Source organism: Triticum urartu, chromosome 2A, assembly GCF_056163025.1.
Source record: "Triticum urartu cultivar PI428250 chromosome 2A, HENAU_Tu73, whole genome shotgun sequence".
Lineage (NCBI taxonomy): Eukaryota > Viridiplantae > Streptophyta > Magnoliopsida > Poales > Poaceae > Triticum > Triticum urartu.
The window spans coordinates 34,001,306-34,019,169 of NC_141874.1; the positions used below are offsets into that span (position 1 = coordinate 34,001,306).

At 47.7% G+C, this 17,864-nt stretch overlaps 1 protein-coding gene across 1 annotated transcript; it reads right to left on the minus strand.

The window, feature by feature from the left end:
- Positions 1-15,550: 15,550 nt before the first annotated feature.
- On the minus strand, positions 15,551-16,704 carry LOC147983263 (uncharacterized). The gene is made up of 2 exons (XM_087539474.1): positions 16,577-16,704; positions 15,551-16,497 (listed from the first exon to the last, which is right to left on the minus strand). Exons 1-2 carry the CDS (start codon positions 16,695-16,697, stop codon positions 15,665-15,667), a joined length of 954 nt encoding a protein of 317 aa, XP_087395600.1. The 5' UTR covers positions 16,698-16,704; the 3' UTR covers positions 15,551-15,664.
- Positions 16,705-17,864: the final 1,160 nt, after the last annotated feature.

A 17,864-nucleotide genomic window follows, 5' to 3' on the forward strand; every position in this document is an offset into this window, starting at 1 on the left:
TCTGGAGTATTTGAGTCATGTTGGCATAGTCCTGGGGATCTTTTCGTTTTGAGTCTAAGACGGTTACTAGTCCCTGCTCAAGCTTAATCTCTAGGAGAATATAGTGGAAACTGCACACGCATGCATAACTCATGAATTACATTACTATAACCTTGACTAATATATAAGGGAAACCGAATACGCACAAGACAGTAACACTCACCTGAAGTTGTAAGGAAAGAGTATTATATCTTTGTTTTGATTTATTATGAACGATCGTAGCAAGTTGGCCTCGGTAGCTGTGGCATGAAGTTTAACCTGAGTTGCATCTATGAGATATGTGTTAATGAACCCAATATCACCGACTTGTCTTTTCTTCAATTCGGCAATCTTCAATCTGCATAATATAGTGAGGATGATTATAAATACATGCAATGAAAGAGCTAAGCTATATAGAGAAACTTAATGACAGAAGTAGTACTACTTACAGACAGTAGCAGGCGACCGTTGTTTTATCGAGGGCCAATTGATTGAAAAACTGATAGAACTCCTCAAATGGAACAGGCAACAGATCAATTCCAACGAGGTCATGCTCCTTTTTAACTTCCACATACAAAGTACTCCTCCCCCAGAGTCTCTGCAGATTTTCAAGTACCAATCATGCAATCTTCGCATCATCGTTGATAGAGATCTTTCATCTTTGACGAGAGGCTTCCCGTACTCGTATCTTTGTATCTGCATGTCCATGGGTTCATAATGTACTTCGTCGGGCAGGTAATCTGCAATATTGCTATAACCGGGCACCATCCTCGGATCATTAGCGACGTTGTGGCTAGGCACCTTGAGTGGGGGGCACGATTGTTTCGCTTGTTCGCTGAGCTGGGAAATTTGTTTCCCAGCTCGTCGTTCTTTCAGCCTTTGATCACTGACAGTACTTCCCGACCGCTCCGGTTCGGCAAATTCCTTTCCAATAATGCGGTCATAGTTTCCTTTCGATGGATCAGACTTCGGTGGTTTTGTCAGGGCAGCCAGAGTGCGCTTCACTTTCACCCGATCTACCTTCTCCTCTGGAGGTGGATGTTTCTTTGCTTTCACCCCTTCAAAGAAGTTCCTCACTTCTTCTCGCGCGATCTCGGCGTTCTCCTCCAAGGTCCTCTCATATGGTAACTTCTCTGGAGTCTTCAGAGAAGGACCGAATCTGTATGTCCTCCCGCCTCTGGTTGTACTGCTAGACGCCGACCGAGCAGACGGAGCGGTTGTCTTCTTTACTTGCTTAAGAGGCGGAGGAGAAGGACTACGACGCGCCGGAGCAGCTGGAGCGGCGGCAGGTCTCTTCCGCCCTTGCTGACGAGGCGGAGAAGGAGGAGGCTGGCTGCTCAGGCGCGTCCGTGCAGGCGGAGAAGGAGGCGGAGTGCCGCCACGCGCCGGAGAAGGAGCCGGCCGAGGGCCCTGATCGTCACTCGCCGAAGGAGGAGGCGGTGGAGGCGGAGTGCCCTGACTTGCCGGAGGAGGAGGAGGAGGCGGAGGCGTCCAGTTCGGAAGGTTGATGAGCTCCTTCCGCCATAGGCATGGAGTCTTCAGAGCAGACCCCAGCCGAGTCTCCCCTTCACCGGTAGGGTGGTCAAGCTGGAGGTCCTCAAATCCCTCCGTTATCTCATCCACCATCACCCTAGCATATCCTTCTGGAATCGGCCGGCAGTGAAAAGTTGCGCCGGGTTCAGTAGGATAAACAGAGCCAACAGCCGCCTTGACCTTCAAATTCATCCATTGCGTCATAAGGTGGCAATTTTGAGACTCCGTTATAGCATCCACGGGATAGCTGGCAGGAGCCATCAAGGCATGCTCCGGCTGAAGCAGCTCGGTGGAAGCCACGCTGCTTCTGCGCTGAGATGGCGGGGTAGCTTCAGGGGAGGCTTCGGCAGTACGTTTGCTGTGATTTGCTTCTCGTTCCTCTATCGCATCTACCCTTGCTTGCAGCGCCTGCATTTGGGTCTGCTGCACTTTTTTCCTCCTCTCATGGGATTTGTAACCGCCTGCGTCCGGAAACCCAACCTTCCACGGAATGGAGCCTGGCATGCCTCGTGTCCGTCCAGGGTGCTCAGGATTCCCGAGGGCCATTGTGAGCTCGTCGTTCTCTCTGTCTGGAAAGAACGTCCCTTCCTGCGCTGCTTCGATATACTGCTTAAGCTTACTGACTGGTATGTCCATTTGATCGTTCGTCCAAATGCACTTCCCTGGTACAGGGTCCAAGGTTCCGCCAGCCCCGAAGAACCAAGTCCGGCAACGGTCTAGCCAGTTAATTGTCTCTGGTTCGATCCCTTTATGAACCAGATCATTCTCAGTCTTGGACCACTTAGGCCGGGCTACGAGGTAGCCACCTGACCCCGTGCGATGGTGAAGCTTCTTCTTCGCAGCATTTTGCTTGTTTGTCGCCGACATCTTCTGACTCTTTTCCGATGTGTTGTGGGCCACAAATGCGGGCCAGTGATCTCTGATCTTCTCATATCTGCCCTTGAATTCTGGTGTCTCAAATCGACAAACTTATTCAGCTCTTTCTTCCACCTCCTGAATAGTTCTGCCATCCTCTTCAGAGCAAAAGACTTGATTAATTTCTCTTTAACTGGGTTCTCTGAATTATCCTCAGGCGGTAGGGTGACATTTGACTTAGCTCAGTCCAAAGATCATTTTTCTGCATATCATTGACATAAGACACCTCAGGGTCTTCTGCAGCCGGCTTAAACCACTGCTGGATGCTTATCGGGATCTTGTCCCTAACCAGAACCCCGCACTGAGCAACAAATGTGCTCTTTGTCCGGAGGGGTTCAATAGGTTGGCCGTCGGGCGCGATTGCTATGATCTCAAACTTTTCATCCGAGCTCGACTTTTTCTTCGGGCCTCGTCTCTTTACCGAAGTTGTGCTCGATCCGGAGGGCTAGAAAAAAGAACAAAGACTTAATTAGTATGTGTACATACCAAAACAATGAATGCATCAATCAGCTAGTCAGCATAGGCTTAACTAATATATATACCTGGCCAGACTCGGTTCGGTCACCGGAGCCGTCATCACGGTCTCCTTCTTGCACCGGCATTGGGTCACCGGAGCCGTCCTCATGTTCTTCTTCTTGCACCGGCATTAGGTCACCGTAGCCAGCTTGTTCACCCTCTCCTTCCAGACCATCGATTTCGTTGAGAAACAACGAGATGGCATCACTTCCTTTTGCGATTATGTCCCTCAACAACGCTTCTTTTGTTGCTTCGTCTAGGACGGTGTCCATAGTTTCTACAAATATTTACAACATGGCAATTATTATTCAAACATGACAGATGGATATATTAGTGCAAGACGTAGAACTAGCTACCTAATCATAGTAAGCTATCGGGAGGGGGTATATATCGACAACGACGACACTCCATCTATGTCCCTCGATGACCCTCGTTCCCGATAAAAAAAAGAGGAAGAAGAAGAAAAAAAAAGAGGAGAAGAAAGAATAGAGGAGAAGAACCCTCGAACCCTCGAACCATCGACGACCCTGGAACCCTCGACCCCTAGACGACCCTCTTCTTCCTCTCATGTTTGAGAGGATCGCCGAGGGGTCGGGAGGTTGCCTAGTGTCAAAGGATTCAACAAAACCATGTCTTCATCATTAGGCGAAAGTAACATGTGCATGATGGTACGAAGCTCTTCAAAGTTGTTCTGGAACGGAGTCCCAGATAGGATAATTCGCCTTTTGGTACAAAGTTCAGAAAGAGCCTTCCGAATATCGCTATTTGGAAGGCCTTTGCTGAATTCGTACCAAAAGGCGGATTATTCTATCCGGGACTCCATTCCAGAACAACTTTGCAGAACTTCGTACCAACATGCCCTGGTTACTTCCGGCTAATGATGAAGGCCTGGATTTCTTCAATACTTTGACACTAGGAAACCTCTCTCGACCCCTCGGCGATCCTCGACCCCTCGAACCCTCGACGACCCTGGAACCCTCGACCCCTAGACGACCCTCTTCTTCCTCTCATGTTCGAGAGGATCGCCGAGGGGTCGGGAGGTTGCCTAGTGTCAAAGGATTCAACAAAACCATGTCTTCATCATTAGGCGAAAGTAACATGTGCATGATGGTACGAAGCTCTTCAAAGTTGTTCTGGAACGGAGTCCCAGATAGGATAATTCGCTTTTTGGTACAAAGTTCAGAAAGAGCCTTCCGAATATCGCTATTTGGAAGGCCTTTGCTGAATTCGTACCAAAAGGCGGATTATTCTATCCGGGACTCCATTCCAGAACAACTTTGCAGAACTTCGTACCAACATGCCCTGGTTACTTCCGGCTAATGATGAAGGCATGGATTTCTTCAATACTTTGACACTAGGAAACCTCTCTCGACCCCTCGAACCCTCGACGACCCTGGAACCCTCGACCCCTAGACGACCCTGCTGGAACCCTCGACCCTCGAACCTATAGAACCCTCGAACCCTCGACCCTGAAACCCTCGACCCTTGATCCCTTAACGACCCTCGACCCTCTACCCTAGTTCCCGACCCTCGACCCCTCGAAGAGGAGAAATAAATAAGAAGAAGAAAAAAGAAGAAAAAGAAGAGGAGAAGGAAGAAAGGAATAGTGGAGAAGAAGAGAAAATAGAATATAACTTCTTCTTATTTATTTCTCCTCTTCTTTTCCTCTCCTCTTCTTCTTTCTTTCCTCTTGTTATTTTCTTCTTTCCTATCCTTCTTTTTCTAAAATTGTAATTTTTGCATATATAGAACTTTTCTAAAATTGTAACTTTCTATATAAAACTTTCCTATCGGGAGGGGGAGAAGATCGAAGAAAAAAAAGAAGAAAAAAAAGAGGAGAAGAAGAAAGGAATAGAGGAGAAGAAGAAAAAATAGAAAAAAATTCTATTTTTTCTTCTTCTCCTCTATTCCTTCTTCTCCTCTTCCTTTTCTTCCTCTCCTCGTCTTCTCCTTCTTCTTCTCCTTCTTTCTCTACTTATTTTCCTTTTCCTTATTTTACTTTTTCCTCTCCACTAACATAAAATGCACTAACCTAAAATGCAACAAACATAAAATGCACTAAAGAGGCTCAACTAACCTAAAATCAGTGATAAAATGCACTAACCTAAAATCGATATCTACTAACAACTTAAAAAATTAATACATATATGAAAAAATGCATATATGAAAAAAAAACATCATCATATCATCAACAGAAAAAAACATCATCATATCATCAACAGAAAAAAAAACATCATCATATCATCAACAGAAAAAAAAACATCATCATATCATCAACATCATCATATCATCAACCTAAAGGGCGCCGGCGCGGGGCGACGACGGGCTCGGGGCGGCGACGGGCTCGGGGCGGCGACGGGGCGGGGCGACGGCGGCGGGCTCGGGGCGGCGACGGGGCGGGGCGACGGCGGCGGGCGCGGGGCGACGACGTACGGGCTCGGGGCGGCGACGGGGCGGGGCGGGGCGACGACGGCGGGCACGGGGCGACGGCGCGGGGCGACGACGGGCTCGGGGCGGCGACGACGACGACGAACGGCCTGGGGGCGTCGGGGCGAATGGGAGCGGTTGGCCAAAATTTCACAAGTGGTGGCTTATATAGCCAGAGCAATGGTCCCGGTTCGTGCTACGACCCGGGACTAATGCTCCCTTTAGTCCCGGTTGGTGCGATGAACCAGGACCAAAGGCCAATTTTCGGCAGCCGAAAGGGCGGGAAGCGAAGGCCATTGGTCCCGGTTGGTGGCACCAACCGGGACTAAAGGGGGGCAATGGTCACGGTTGGTGCCACGAACCGTGACCAATGCCCCATTTAGTCCCGGTTGGTGCCACCAACCGGGACCAATGGCCTTGTGCTGCATCGCTAGCTGAAGTTTAGTCCCACATCGCTAGCTGAAGGGCGTCGGCACTTGTTTATAAGCGCTGTTGTGCCTCCCCATTCGAGCTCCTCTCTAATGCAGGCTTTCGGACCTAAACTTGTTACTGCCTGTGGGCCTATTGGGCCTCTGCGGGCCTGAATCCTGGCCCATGTAGGGTTTCTAGTCGTATTCAGGCCGTGGAGGCCCAGTAGGTGGCATTTTTTTGGTTTTTTCTTTTTTATTTCTACATTTTTTTGGTTTTTTATTTTTTTATTTCTACTTAAAACTAAATACTTACAGTTTTTTAGTGATTTCTTTTTGCTTTTAGGTCACAAAAATTATAAACTTTCTGTTAGTGCCATTAGTTTTAAATTTTGAATAGTTTAAATTTGAATTTTTAAAAATTTGTGTGAATCACTAGTTTATGAATAACTTTACTATAAAAATAGAATTTTTTTTCTATTTATTTTTTATTTATACTTACAATTAAATACTTATAGTTTTTTAGTGATTTCTTTTTGATTTTAGGTCACAAAAATTATAAACTTTCTGTTAGTGCCATTAGTTTTAAAATTTTGAATAGTTTAAATTTGAATTTTATAAAATTTGTGTGAATCACTAGTTTATGAATAACTTTACTATAAAAATAGAATTTTTTTTCTTCTTTGCTATTTATTTTTTATTTATACTTACAATTAAATACTTATAGTTTGATTTTAGGTCACAAAAATTATATTCTTTTTGCTATTGAAGAATATTATAGTTTTATTTTAGTTCATCATAACATAATATTTTAATTGATTGTTTTTATTTTCATAAAAGTTTTGTAGTTCATTCTGTTTGCTATTAATTCATTATTGGAGCTAAATGACTCTGAAATTGGAAAGCATTTCAAAATGAACTCTGAAAAGGTTGAAAGTTGGCATGGTATCATAATTTCACCCACATAGCATGTGCATGTATAAAACGGACAATGGTAGCATGTTCGTCTGTTACAAATTTGGCATGGTACCATCATAATAGTTGCGGGAGAAAGTCTTCACTTTTTCTTCGCTTGTGTCATTTGCTTATTGCGCCGTAACCATGGATAATCTTCATTGTTTATCAGGATGCTTGGGTCAGCCTTGACATTGAAGGGAGGAATTTCATGAAACTTTTCATAATCTTCAGACATGTCTGTCTTGCCGTCCACTCCCAGGATGTCCCTTTTTCCTGAAAGAACTATGTGGCGCTTTGGCTCATCGTATGATGTATTCGCTTCCTTATCTTTTCTTTTTCTCGGTTTGGTAGACATGTCCTTCACATAGATAAACTGTGCCACATCATTGGCTAGGACGAACGGTTCGTCAGTGTACCCAAGATTTTTCAGATCCATTATCGTCATTCCGTACTGTGGGTCTACCTATACCCCGCCGCCTAACAGATTGACCCATTTGCACTTAAACAAAGGGACCTTAAAATCAGGTCCGTAGTCAAGTTCCCATATGTCCACTATGTAACCATAATATGTGTCCTTTCCGCTCTCGATTGCTGCATCAAAGCGGACACCGCTGTTTTGGTTGGTGCTCTTTTGATCTTGGGCGATCGTGTAAAATGTATTCCCATTTATCTCGTATCCTTTGTAAGTCAATACAGTCAAAGATGGTCCCCTGGACAACAAGTACAACTCATCACAAATAGTGTTGTCACCTCTGAGACGTGTTTCCAACCAACTGCTGAAAGTCCTGATGTGTTCACATGTAATCCAGTCATCGCACTGCTCCGGGTGTTTGGAGCGCAGACTGTTCTTGTGTTCATCGACATACGGGGTCACCAAGGTAGAGTTCTGTAGAACTGTGTAGTGTGCTTGAGACCAAGAATATCCGTCCCTGCATATTATTGAGTCTCTTCCAAGAGTGCCTTTTCCAGTCAGTCTCCCCTCATACCGCGATTTAGGGAGACCTATCTTGTTAAGGCCAGGAATGAAGTCAACACAAAACCCGATAACATCCTCTATTTGATGGCCCATGGAGATGCTTCCTTCTGGCCTAGCGCGGTTATGGACATATTTCTTTAGGACTCCCATGAACCTCTCAAAGGGGAACATATTGTGTAGAAATACGGGCCCCAGGATGACAATCTCGTCGACTAGATGAACTAGGACGTGCGTCATGATATTGAAGAAGGATGGTGGGAACACCAGCTCGAAACTGACAAGACATTGCGCCACATCACTCCTTAGCCTTGGTAGGATTTCTGGATCGATCACCTTCTAAGAGATTGCATTGAGGAATGCACATAGCTTCACAATGGCTAATCGGACGTTTTCCGGTAGAAGCCCCCTCAATGCAACCGGAAGCAGTTGCGTCATAATCACGTGGCAGTCATGAGACTTTAGGTTCTGAAACTTTTTCTATGGCATATTTATTATTCCCTTTATATTCGACGAGAAGCCAGTCGTGACCTTCATACTGAGCAGGCATTCAAAGAAGATTTCTTTCTCTTCTTTCGTAAGAGCGTAGCTGGCAGGACCTTTATACTGCTTCGGAGGCATGCCGTCTTTTTTGTGCAAACGTTGCAGGTCCTCTCGTGCCTCAGGTGTATCTTTTGTCTTCCCATACACGCCCAAGAAGCCTAGCAGGTTCACGCAAAGGTTCTTCGTCACGTGCATCACGTCGATTGAGGAGCGGACCTCTAGGTCTTTCCAGTAGGGTAGGTCCCAGAATATAGATTTCTTCTTCCACATGGGTGCGTGTCCCTCAGCGTCATTCGGAACATCTAGTCCACCGAGACCCTTTCCAAAGATTACGTAGTGTAAATCATTGACCATAGCAAGCACGTGATCACCGGTGCGCATGGCGGGCTTCTTCCGGTGATCTGCCTCGCCTTTGAAATGCTTGCCTTTCTTTCGACATTGATGGTTGGTCGGAAGAAATCGACGATGGCCCAGGTACACATTCTTCCTGCATTTGTCCGTCTAAACAGTGCGTGCATGCGTGGTATCCTTTGTTTGTCTGTCCTGAAAGGTTATTGAGAGTGGGCCAATCGTTGATGGTCACGAACAGCAACGCCTTAAGGTTAAATTCCTCCTGTCTGTGCTCATCCCACATACATACACCATTTCCATTCCACAGCTGTAAAAGTTCTTCAACTAATGGCCTTAGGTACACATCAATTTCGTTGCCGGGTTGCTTAGGGCCTTGGATGAGAACTGGCATCATAATGAACTTCCGCTTCATGCACATCCAAGGAGGAAGGTTATACATACATAGAGTCACGGGCCAGGTGTTGTGATTGCTGCTCTGCTCCCCGAAAGGATTAATGCCATCCGCGCTTAAAGCAAACCATACATTCCTTGGGTCCTTTGCAAACTCATCCCAATACTTTCTCTCGATTTTTCTCCACTGCGACCCGTCAGCGGGTGCTCTCAACTTCCCATCTTTCTTTCGGTTCTCACTGTGCCATCGCATCAACTTGGCATGCTCTTCGTTTCTGAACAGACGTTTCAACCGTGGTATTATAAGAGCATACCACATCACCTTCGCAGGAACCCTCTTCCTGAGGGGCTCGCCGTCAACATCACCAGGGTCATCTCGTCTGATCTTATACCGCAACGCACCGCATACCGGGCATGCGTTCAGATCCTTGTATGCACCGCGGTAGAGGATGCAGTCATTAGGGCATGCATGTATCTTCTCCACCTCCAATCCTAGAGGGCATACGACCTTCTTTGCTGCGTATGTACTATCGGGCAATTCGTTATCCTTTGGAAGCTTCTTCAATATTTTCAGTAGCTTCTCAAATCCTTTGTCAGCCACAGCATTCTCTGCCTTCCACTGCAGCAATTCCAGTACGGTAACGAGCTTTGTGTTGCCATCTTCGCAATTGGGGTATAACCCTTTTTTGTGATCCTCTAACATGCGATCGAACTTCAGCTTCTCCTTTTGACTAATGCATTGCGTCCTTGCATCGACAATGACCCGGCGGAGATCATCATCATCGGGCAAATCGTCTGGTTCCTCTTGATCTTCAGCAGCTTCACCCATGGCAGCATCATTGGGCACATCGTCTGGTTCCTCTTGATCTTCGCCAGCTCCCCCCATTGCAGCATCACCGTATTCAGGGGGCACATAGTTGTCATCGTACTCTTCTTCTTCGTCGTCTTCCATCATAACCCCTATTTCTCCGTGCCTCGTCCAAACATTATAGTGTGGCATGAAACCCTTGTAAAGCAGGTGGGAGTGAAGGATTTTCCGGTTAGAGTAAGACCTCGTATTCCCACATTCAGTGCATGGACAACACATAAAACCATTCTGCTTGTTTGCCTCAGCCGCATAGAGAAACTCATGCACGCCCTTAATGTACTCGCGGGTGTGTCTGTCACCGTACATCCATTGCCGGTTCATCTGCGTGCATTATATATAATTAAGTGTCCAAATTAATAGAAGTTCACCATCACATTAAAACCAAAGTGCATACATAGTTCTCATCTAACAACATATAGCTCTCCAAAGCATCTAATTAATTAAACCATACATTGAAACTATGTAAAACATTTCAATGCGAAAACAAATGCGATCATAATCGCAACCAAGGTAACAATTGATCCAACGGCATAATGATACCAAGCCTCGGTATGAATGGCATATTTTCTAATCTTTCTAATCTTCAAGCGCATTGCATCCATCTTGATCTTGTGATCATCGACGACATCCGCAACATGCAACTCCAATATCATCTTCTCCTCCTCAATTTTTTTTATTTTTTCCTTCAACAAATTGTTTTCTTCTTCAACTAAATTTAACCTCTCGACAATAGGGTCGGTTGGCATTTCCGATTCACATACATCCTAGATAAATAAAATCTATGTCATGTTGGTCGGCATAATTTTCATAAACAATAAATGAACCAATAGTTATAAAGATAATATACATACCAAATCCGAATCATAGACAGGACGGGGGCCGACGGGGGCGGATACCAAAACCATCGCACTATATAAGATGCAATAATAAATGTAAGAAAATGATACAAGTATCTATCTAAACATACAAGTAAGAATATTTTTTCTTTCAGAAAGAAGATAAGAACAAGAGCCTCACCACGGTGGTGTCGGTGATGAGATCGGCGCGGGTGATCGACGGCGGTGAAGACGGGGACGGGGCGTGACGGACCGCTAAATCTAGACAAATCTCGAGGAAAATGGAGCTTGGAGGTCGAGCTTCGAGAGGAGAAAGCTTAAGTAGTGTGGCTCGGGCATTCCATCGAACACCTCATGTGCATAGGAGGTGAGCTAGAGCACCACAAAGCCCTCTCCCCCTCGGCCAGAAAAACAGAGCACTGTGCTCTGCTCTTGCGCGAGGGGGTATATATAGGCACCTCATTGGTCCCGGTTGATGACATGAACCGGGACTAAAGGGAAGCCTTTGGTCCCGGTTCAAGCCACCAACCGGGACCAATGGTGGTGGGCTAGGAGCGAGGCCCATTGGTCCCGGTTCGTCCCACCAACCGGGACCAAAAGGTCCAGACGAACCGGGACCAATGGCCCACATGGCCCGGCCGGCCCCGTGGGCTCACGAACCGGGACCAATGCCCACATTGGTCCCGGTTCTAGACTGAACCGGGACTAATGGGCTGAGCCGGCCTGGACCATAGCCCTGTTTTCTACTAGTGACATATTACTGATTGGAAATGATATAGAATTTCGGGATAGCATAAAGGGATACTTGAATAAGAGTTTTTCAATGAAAGACCTCGGTGAAGCTGCTTACATATTAGGCATTAAGATCTATAGAGATAGATCAAGACGCTTAATTGGACTTTCACAAAGCACATACCTTGACAAAGTTTTGAAGAAGTTCAAAATGGATCAAGCAAAGAAAGGGTTCTTGCCTGTGTTACAAGGTGTGAAGTTGAGTCAGACTCAATGCCCGACCACCGCAGAAGATAGAGAGAAAATGAAAGATGTTCCCTATGCTTCAGCCATAGGCTCTATCATGTATGCAATGCTGTGTACCAGACCTGATGTGTGCCTTGCTATAAGTCTAGCAGGGAGGTACCAAAGTAATCCAGGAGTGGATCACTGGACAGCGGTCAAGAACATCCTGAAGTACCTTAAAAGGACTAAGGATATGTTTCTTGTATATGGAGGTGACAAAGAGCTCATCGTAAACGGTTACGTTGATGCAAGCTTTGACACTGATCCGGACGATTCTAAATCACAAACCGGATACGTGTTTACATTAAACGGTGGAGCTGTCAGTTGGTGCAGTTCTAAACAAAGCGTCATGGCGGGATCTACATGTGAAGCAGAGTACATAGCTGCTTCAGAAGCAGCAAACGAAGGAGTCTGGATGAAGGAATTCATATCCGATCTAGGTGTCATACCTAGTGCATCGGGTCCAATGAAAATCTTTTGTGACAATACTGGTGCAGTTGCCATGGCGAAGGAATCCAGATTTCACAAAAGAACCAAGCACATCAAAAGACGCTTCAATTCTATCTGGGATCTAGTCCAGGTGGGAGACATAGAGATTTGCAGGATACATACGGATTTGAATGTAGCAGACCCGTTGACTAAGCCTCTTCCACGAGCAAAACATGATCAGCACCAAGGCTCCATGGGTGTTAGAATCATTACAGTATAATCTAGATTATTGACTCTAGTGCAAGTGGGAGACTAAAGGAAATATGCCCTAGAGGCAATAATAAAGTTATTATTTATTTCCTTATATCATGATAAAAGTTTATTATTCATGCTAGAATTGTATTAACCGGAAACATAATACATGTGTGAATACATAGACAAACAGAGTGTCACTAGTATGCCTCTACTTGACTAGCTTGTTAATCAAAGATGGTTATGTTTCCTAACCATGGACAAAGAGTTGTCATTTGATTAACGGGATCACATCATTAGTTGAATGATCTGATTGACATGACCCATTCCATTAGCTTAGCACCCGATCATTTAGTATGTTGCTGTTGCTTTCTTCATGACTTATACATGTTCCTATGACTATGAGATTATGCAACTCCCGTTTGCCGGAGGAACACTTTGTGTGCTACCAAACGTCACAACGTAACTGGGTGATTATAAAGGAGCTCTACAGGTGTCTCCAAAGGTACATGTTGGGTTGGCGTATTTCGAGATTAGGATTTGTCACTCCGATTGTCGGAGAGGTATCTCTGGGCCCTCTCGGTAATGCACATCACTGAAGCCTTGCAAGCATTGCAACTAATGAGTTAGTTGCGGGATGATGTATTATGGAACGAGTAAAGAGACTTGCCGGTAACTAGATTGAACTAGGTATGGGATACGGATGATCGAATCTTGGGCAAGTAACATACTGATGACAAAGGGAACAACGTATATTGTTATGCGGTCTGACCGATAAAAGATCTTCGTAGAATATGTAGGAGCCAATATGAGCATCCAGGTTCCGCTATTGGTTATTGACCGGAGACGTGTCTCGGTCATGTCTACATTGTTCTCGAACCCGTAGGATCCGCACGCTTAAGGTTACGATGACAGTTATATTATGAGTTTATGCATTTTGATGTACCGAAGTTTGTTCAGAGTCCCGGATGTGATCACGGACATGACGAGGAGTCTCGAAATGGTCAATACATAAAGATTGATATATTGGAAGCCTATGTTTGGATATCGGAAGTGTTCCGGGTGAAATCGGGATTTTACCGGAGTACCGGGAGGTTACCAGAACCCCCCGGGAGATATATGGGCCTTAGTGGGCCTTAGTGGAAGAGAGGAGAGGTGGCCAGAGATGGGCTGCGCGCCCCTCCCCCCCTTGGTCCGAATAGGACAAGGAGAGGGGGCCGGCCCCCCTTCCTCCTCTCTCTCCTCTTTCCCCCCTCCGCGAATCCTATTCCAACTAGGAAAAGGGAGGAGTCCTACTCCCGGAGGGAGTAGGACTCCTCCTGGCGCGCCTCCTCTTGGCCGGCCGCCTCCCCCCCCTTTGAGCCTTTATATACGGAGGCAAGGGGCACCCCTAGGAACACAAGTTGATCCACATGATCATATTCTTAGCCGTGTGCGGTGCCCCCTTCCACCATAGTCCTCGATAATATTGTAGCGGTGCTTAGGCGAAGCGCTGCAACGGTAGTACATCAAGATCGTCACCACGCCGTTATGCTGACGGAACTCTTCCCCGACACTTTGCTGGACCGGAGTCCAGGGATCGTCATCGAGCTGAACGTGTGCTAGAACTCGGAGGTGCCGTAGTTTCGGTGCTTGATCGGTCGAGCCGTGAAGACGTACAACTACATCAACCAAGTTAACTCTTCCGTTGTCGATCTACAAGGGTACGTAGATCACACTCTCCCCCTCTCGTTGCTATGCATCACCATGATCTTGCATGTGCGTAGGAATTTTTTTGAAATTACTACGAAACCCAACAATGCATACCTCAAGCTCAAGATGCCAGGCCCTAGAGGAGTAATCACGGTCAATGGGAACACTGAACGCTCCCTCCGAACGGAGGAGCACACGGCAGCGCTCGCGGCAGAAGTACAAAGCAGCCTCTCTAGGCAGTTCTCCAGTTCGGCCTTCAAAAAGCCGGACACTGTCAAGCGCGCCCGGAGTACCCTACAACAAGACCGCCTGGCACGTTCCGAGCTAGCGTAGCAATGCGGCCCCAACCCTAGCCCTCGCGATATAGCGAAACCAGCGCTTCGCGTACATAACTACGCTCTTGAAATACCATGGGCACAGGGGAAGGGGCACTATCACGGCACGCCCGAAATACGTCTTAAACCGCACCAGGGGCTGCCGGATTCCTTCTTTTTTTCTCTTACTCTCAGGACTCCATACTTCGGACGACCCGTTCGGCAATTCAACTGCCGCACAAACGATGCAAGATCCAGGGAAGCAGACAAGCTACGCCGCATTATGGAACTCCCAGGTGGTCTCTATTGCGAGCAGTATACCTGTTTTTTAATACAATTCCGCGGCCTGCCACTGGCCAGGACATGTTAAATAGTCCAATTTATTTTGCTTATCGCACTATTTGTATCGTTCCGCTTTCATAGTAGCCTTTCTATAAACAATGCATAGCTTTTTGTCTATTTCTTGCATTACCCTCTTTTTATATATATGTTTGTTAATAACATGCTGCATCCGTACACTGTGGTACGGCAAAATACGCCAGGGGCTTCAGTACCCATCAATATGGCGTGAGAAGTCCATCCACTTTCACAAGTGCGGCACCCCGAACTTATAGCACTATATGCATTGGCTCCGAATCATGATTTGGGTCAATAGTTGGGTTTGCCCGGCTCCTTTGTTTTGGTGCCTTACGTTCCGCTATATCGGCTAAGGTAGCACTAGGAGAACCACTGCGATTGTGCCCCAGTTGAGCTGGGCCGAGCACCTCAGTGGAGAAAGCTAAAACTGACTGTCATGATGAGGCCAGAGACCGGTCGCTGTTCGAGAGGTTTTTCGAGTCCTTAAAGGCTTATGCCGCTTCGAGCGAGGAACCGGCTTTGTCCGGCCAAGGCGTGGATAGCGCCCCGAACTCGGTCTTCCGAATACTAGGGGCTTCGCCGAAATTTAAAATTATAGAGTTCTATGGCTAAGTGAGAGTGTTCAACCATTATAGTCCGATTGCCTTGTTCGTTGTGCTGACCGCCTCCCTCGACGGACCCAATCATGGGAAAAAGAGCGCTCAGGTTTATCCCGAACACCCCAGCACTAGTGGCATGGGGGAAGAATCCGACGACTGGCCATCTCTCAATTTTTTGATAAACGGCCGCACAGAAAGTAATATTTTAAATTCAAGCATTGCTTAGCGCATATGAACAAGTTTTCAGCGCACAGGATAACACGAGCGAGTTCATTCAAAAATTACATCCTTGGTACATTCATCCGCCACAAGGCGGGCACCAGCAAGAACATCCTTGTAATAGTTCTCGGGCTTGCGATGCTCCTTCCCCAGCGGTGGCCCGTCCTTCACAAGCTTCTCACCGTCCAGCTTACCCCAGTGCACCTTTGCACGGGCAAGGGCCCTACGGGCACCTTCGATGCAGACGGAGCGCTTGATGACCTCAAGCCTTGGACAAGCCTCCACCAGTCGCCGCACCAATCCAAAGTAGCTCCCAGGCAGGGCCTCTCCAGGCCACAGCCGAACTGTGAAGCCCTTCAGGGTCTGTTCGGCCGGCTTGTGGAGCTCGACCAGCTGCTTCAGCTGATCGCTCAAGGGCACAGGGTGTCCGGCCTCAGCGTACTGAGACCAGAACACCTTCTCCGTCGAGATGCCTTCCTCGTCTCGGTAGAATGCGGCGGCATCGGATACGCCGCAGGGAAGATCTGCGAATGCCCCTGGAGAGCTCCGGATTCGGGTAAGTAACAAGTAGTTTACTTTTATATGTCTGCTTTGCATATATAATGCCTTACCTGCCGCTATCTTTTTCACCGCATCCAATTCCTGGAGGGCCTTCTGGGCTTCGGCCTTGGCAGATTTGGCAGTTTTAAGGGCCGCAGCAAGCTCGGACGCTCGCGTCTTCGAGTCGAGCTCCAAACTCTCATGTTTTTGCATGAGAACCTGAAGCTCTTGCCGCACCTCGCTGACCTGCGCCTCAAATTTCTCCCGCTCGGCGTGCTCTGTGGCCGCTTTCTTCTCGGCCTCGGAGAGCGTCTGCTTGAGGGTCGCCACCTCAGTTGTGGCCCCTACAATAAGCAGTATACTCCTGTCATTTTTTGCAATTGCGCCTTCCTATAGGCATTTTTTCTATAAGGTATCTCTTACCTTCTTTCTCCTCGAGCTGCCGTTTGGCAAGGCCGAGCTCTTGCTCGGTCCGCTCGAGGCCCTGCTTCAGGGCACCCACCTCCGCAGTCGGTGCGGCGGTGGCCAGCAGCGAAGCCTGCATACGTATATTGACTTCTTTTTAGTTAGACTCCTGCGATATTTAATAGATCATCTATTCGGCTTTTCTTTCCGAACGCCAAACTGAGCATCAGGGGCTACTGTCTATACGGTAATATTTTTACATATTTTTACTTACCTCAAAGCCTGTTAGAAGGCTAGCACAAGCTTCAGTCAGTCCGCTTTTGGCGGACCGAACCTTCTGTACCACCGTACTCATGATGGCACGGTGCTCCTCGTCGATGGAGGCGCCCTTAAGCTCCTCCAGCAGATTGTCCGGCGCCTCCGGTTGGACGGGGGACGCCGGCTCAGTAGGCTTGCTCCTCTTGGCAGGGGTTCGCCTACCGCAGTCCGGAACCGTTGATGATTCCAGCGCAGTGTCCGGCTTAAAGCCGGACTTGGAGCCCAGGGGGGTCTTGTCCCCTTCACTCCTGGAGTCCGGGAGGTCGCCTCGCGGCTCCTCCTGGACCACCTCCTCTCGCCCTGGAGCTTGTCGCGACGCCACTTCGGCGTCATCCGCAGCACAGGGGGAAGCAGCAGGTGGAACTGAATTCACGTCCGATGAATCCAGGGAGCCGCTCGACGACTCGTCGAGCCCGTCCTTGGGCGGACTGCATGATTATATCCGACATTAGGGAAAGCTGTGCAACAAAAGGAATATCACGAGTTACTCTGGTATCCGAACACTTACGATCTCGCCGGACGCTTGGCCCTGTCCGGCCACTCCTCTTCGTTCCCGGACGGCGTCGGGGACGTAGTCCTGCGGAGGGGTTTTCCTCTTCTTGGACCCCTCGGCATCCCCTACTGGGGCGGCCTTCCTCTTCTTACCTCCCCCCGCTGGAGGGGGAGAGGTTTCTTCTTCCTCCTCCTCGTCTTCACGGGAGGAGTGCGTCTCGGACTCGTCGGACGACGAGTCCGACACCACCATATGCTGGGAAATCTTTCCAGTCCCCGTGGCCTTCTTATTCTTGGCCTTCTTCTCCGGCACCACATAAGGTGCCGGAACCAGCAGCTTCTCTAGGAGAGCAGGGGCTGGGTCTTCGGGCAAAGGGAGCCGGACAGTTAATCTGTCCGGACTTCTCCCGCCAATCCTGTCAAAGGTGAGGGAGTTTAGATCCCGCATAGAGTCAAACTATGAAAAACTTAACATCCTGTAAAAGGTGGAAATATC

Bases quoted from the DNA above. Each gene is read 5' to 3' on its own strand.
- LOC147983263 (XM_087539474.1), bottom strand. From the start codon at position 16,697: ATGCAGGCTTCGCTGCTGGCCACCGCCGCACCGACTGCGGAGGTGGGT. The intron at 16,498-16,576 runs GTAAGAGATACC...TGCTTATTGTAG, and splicing joins GCAGCTCGAGGAGAAAGAAG to GGGCCACAACTGAGGTGGCG.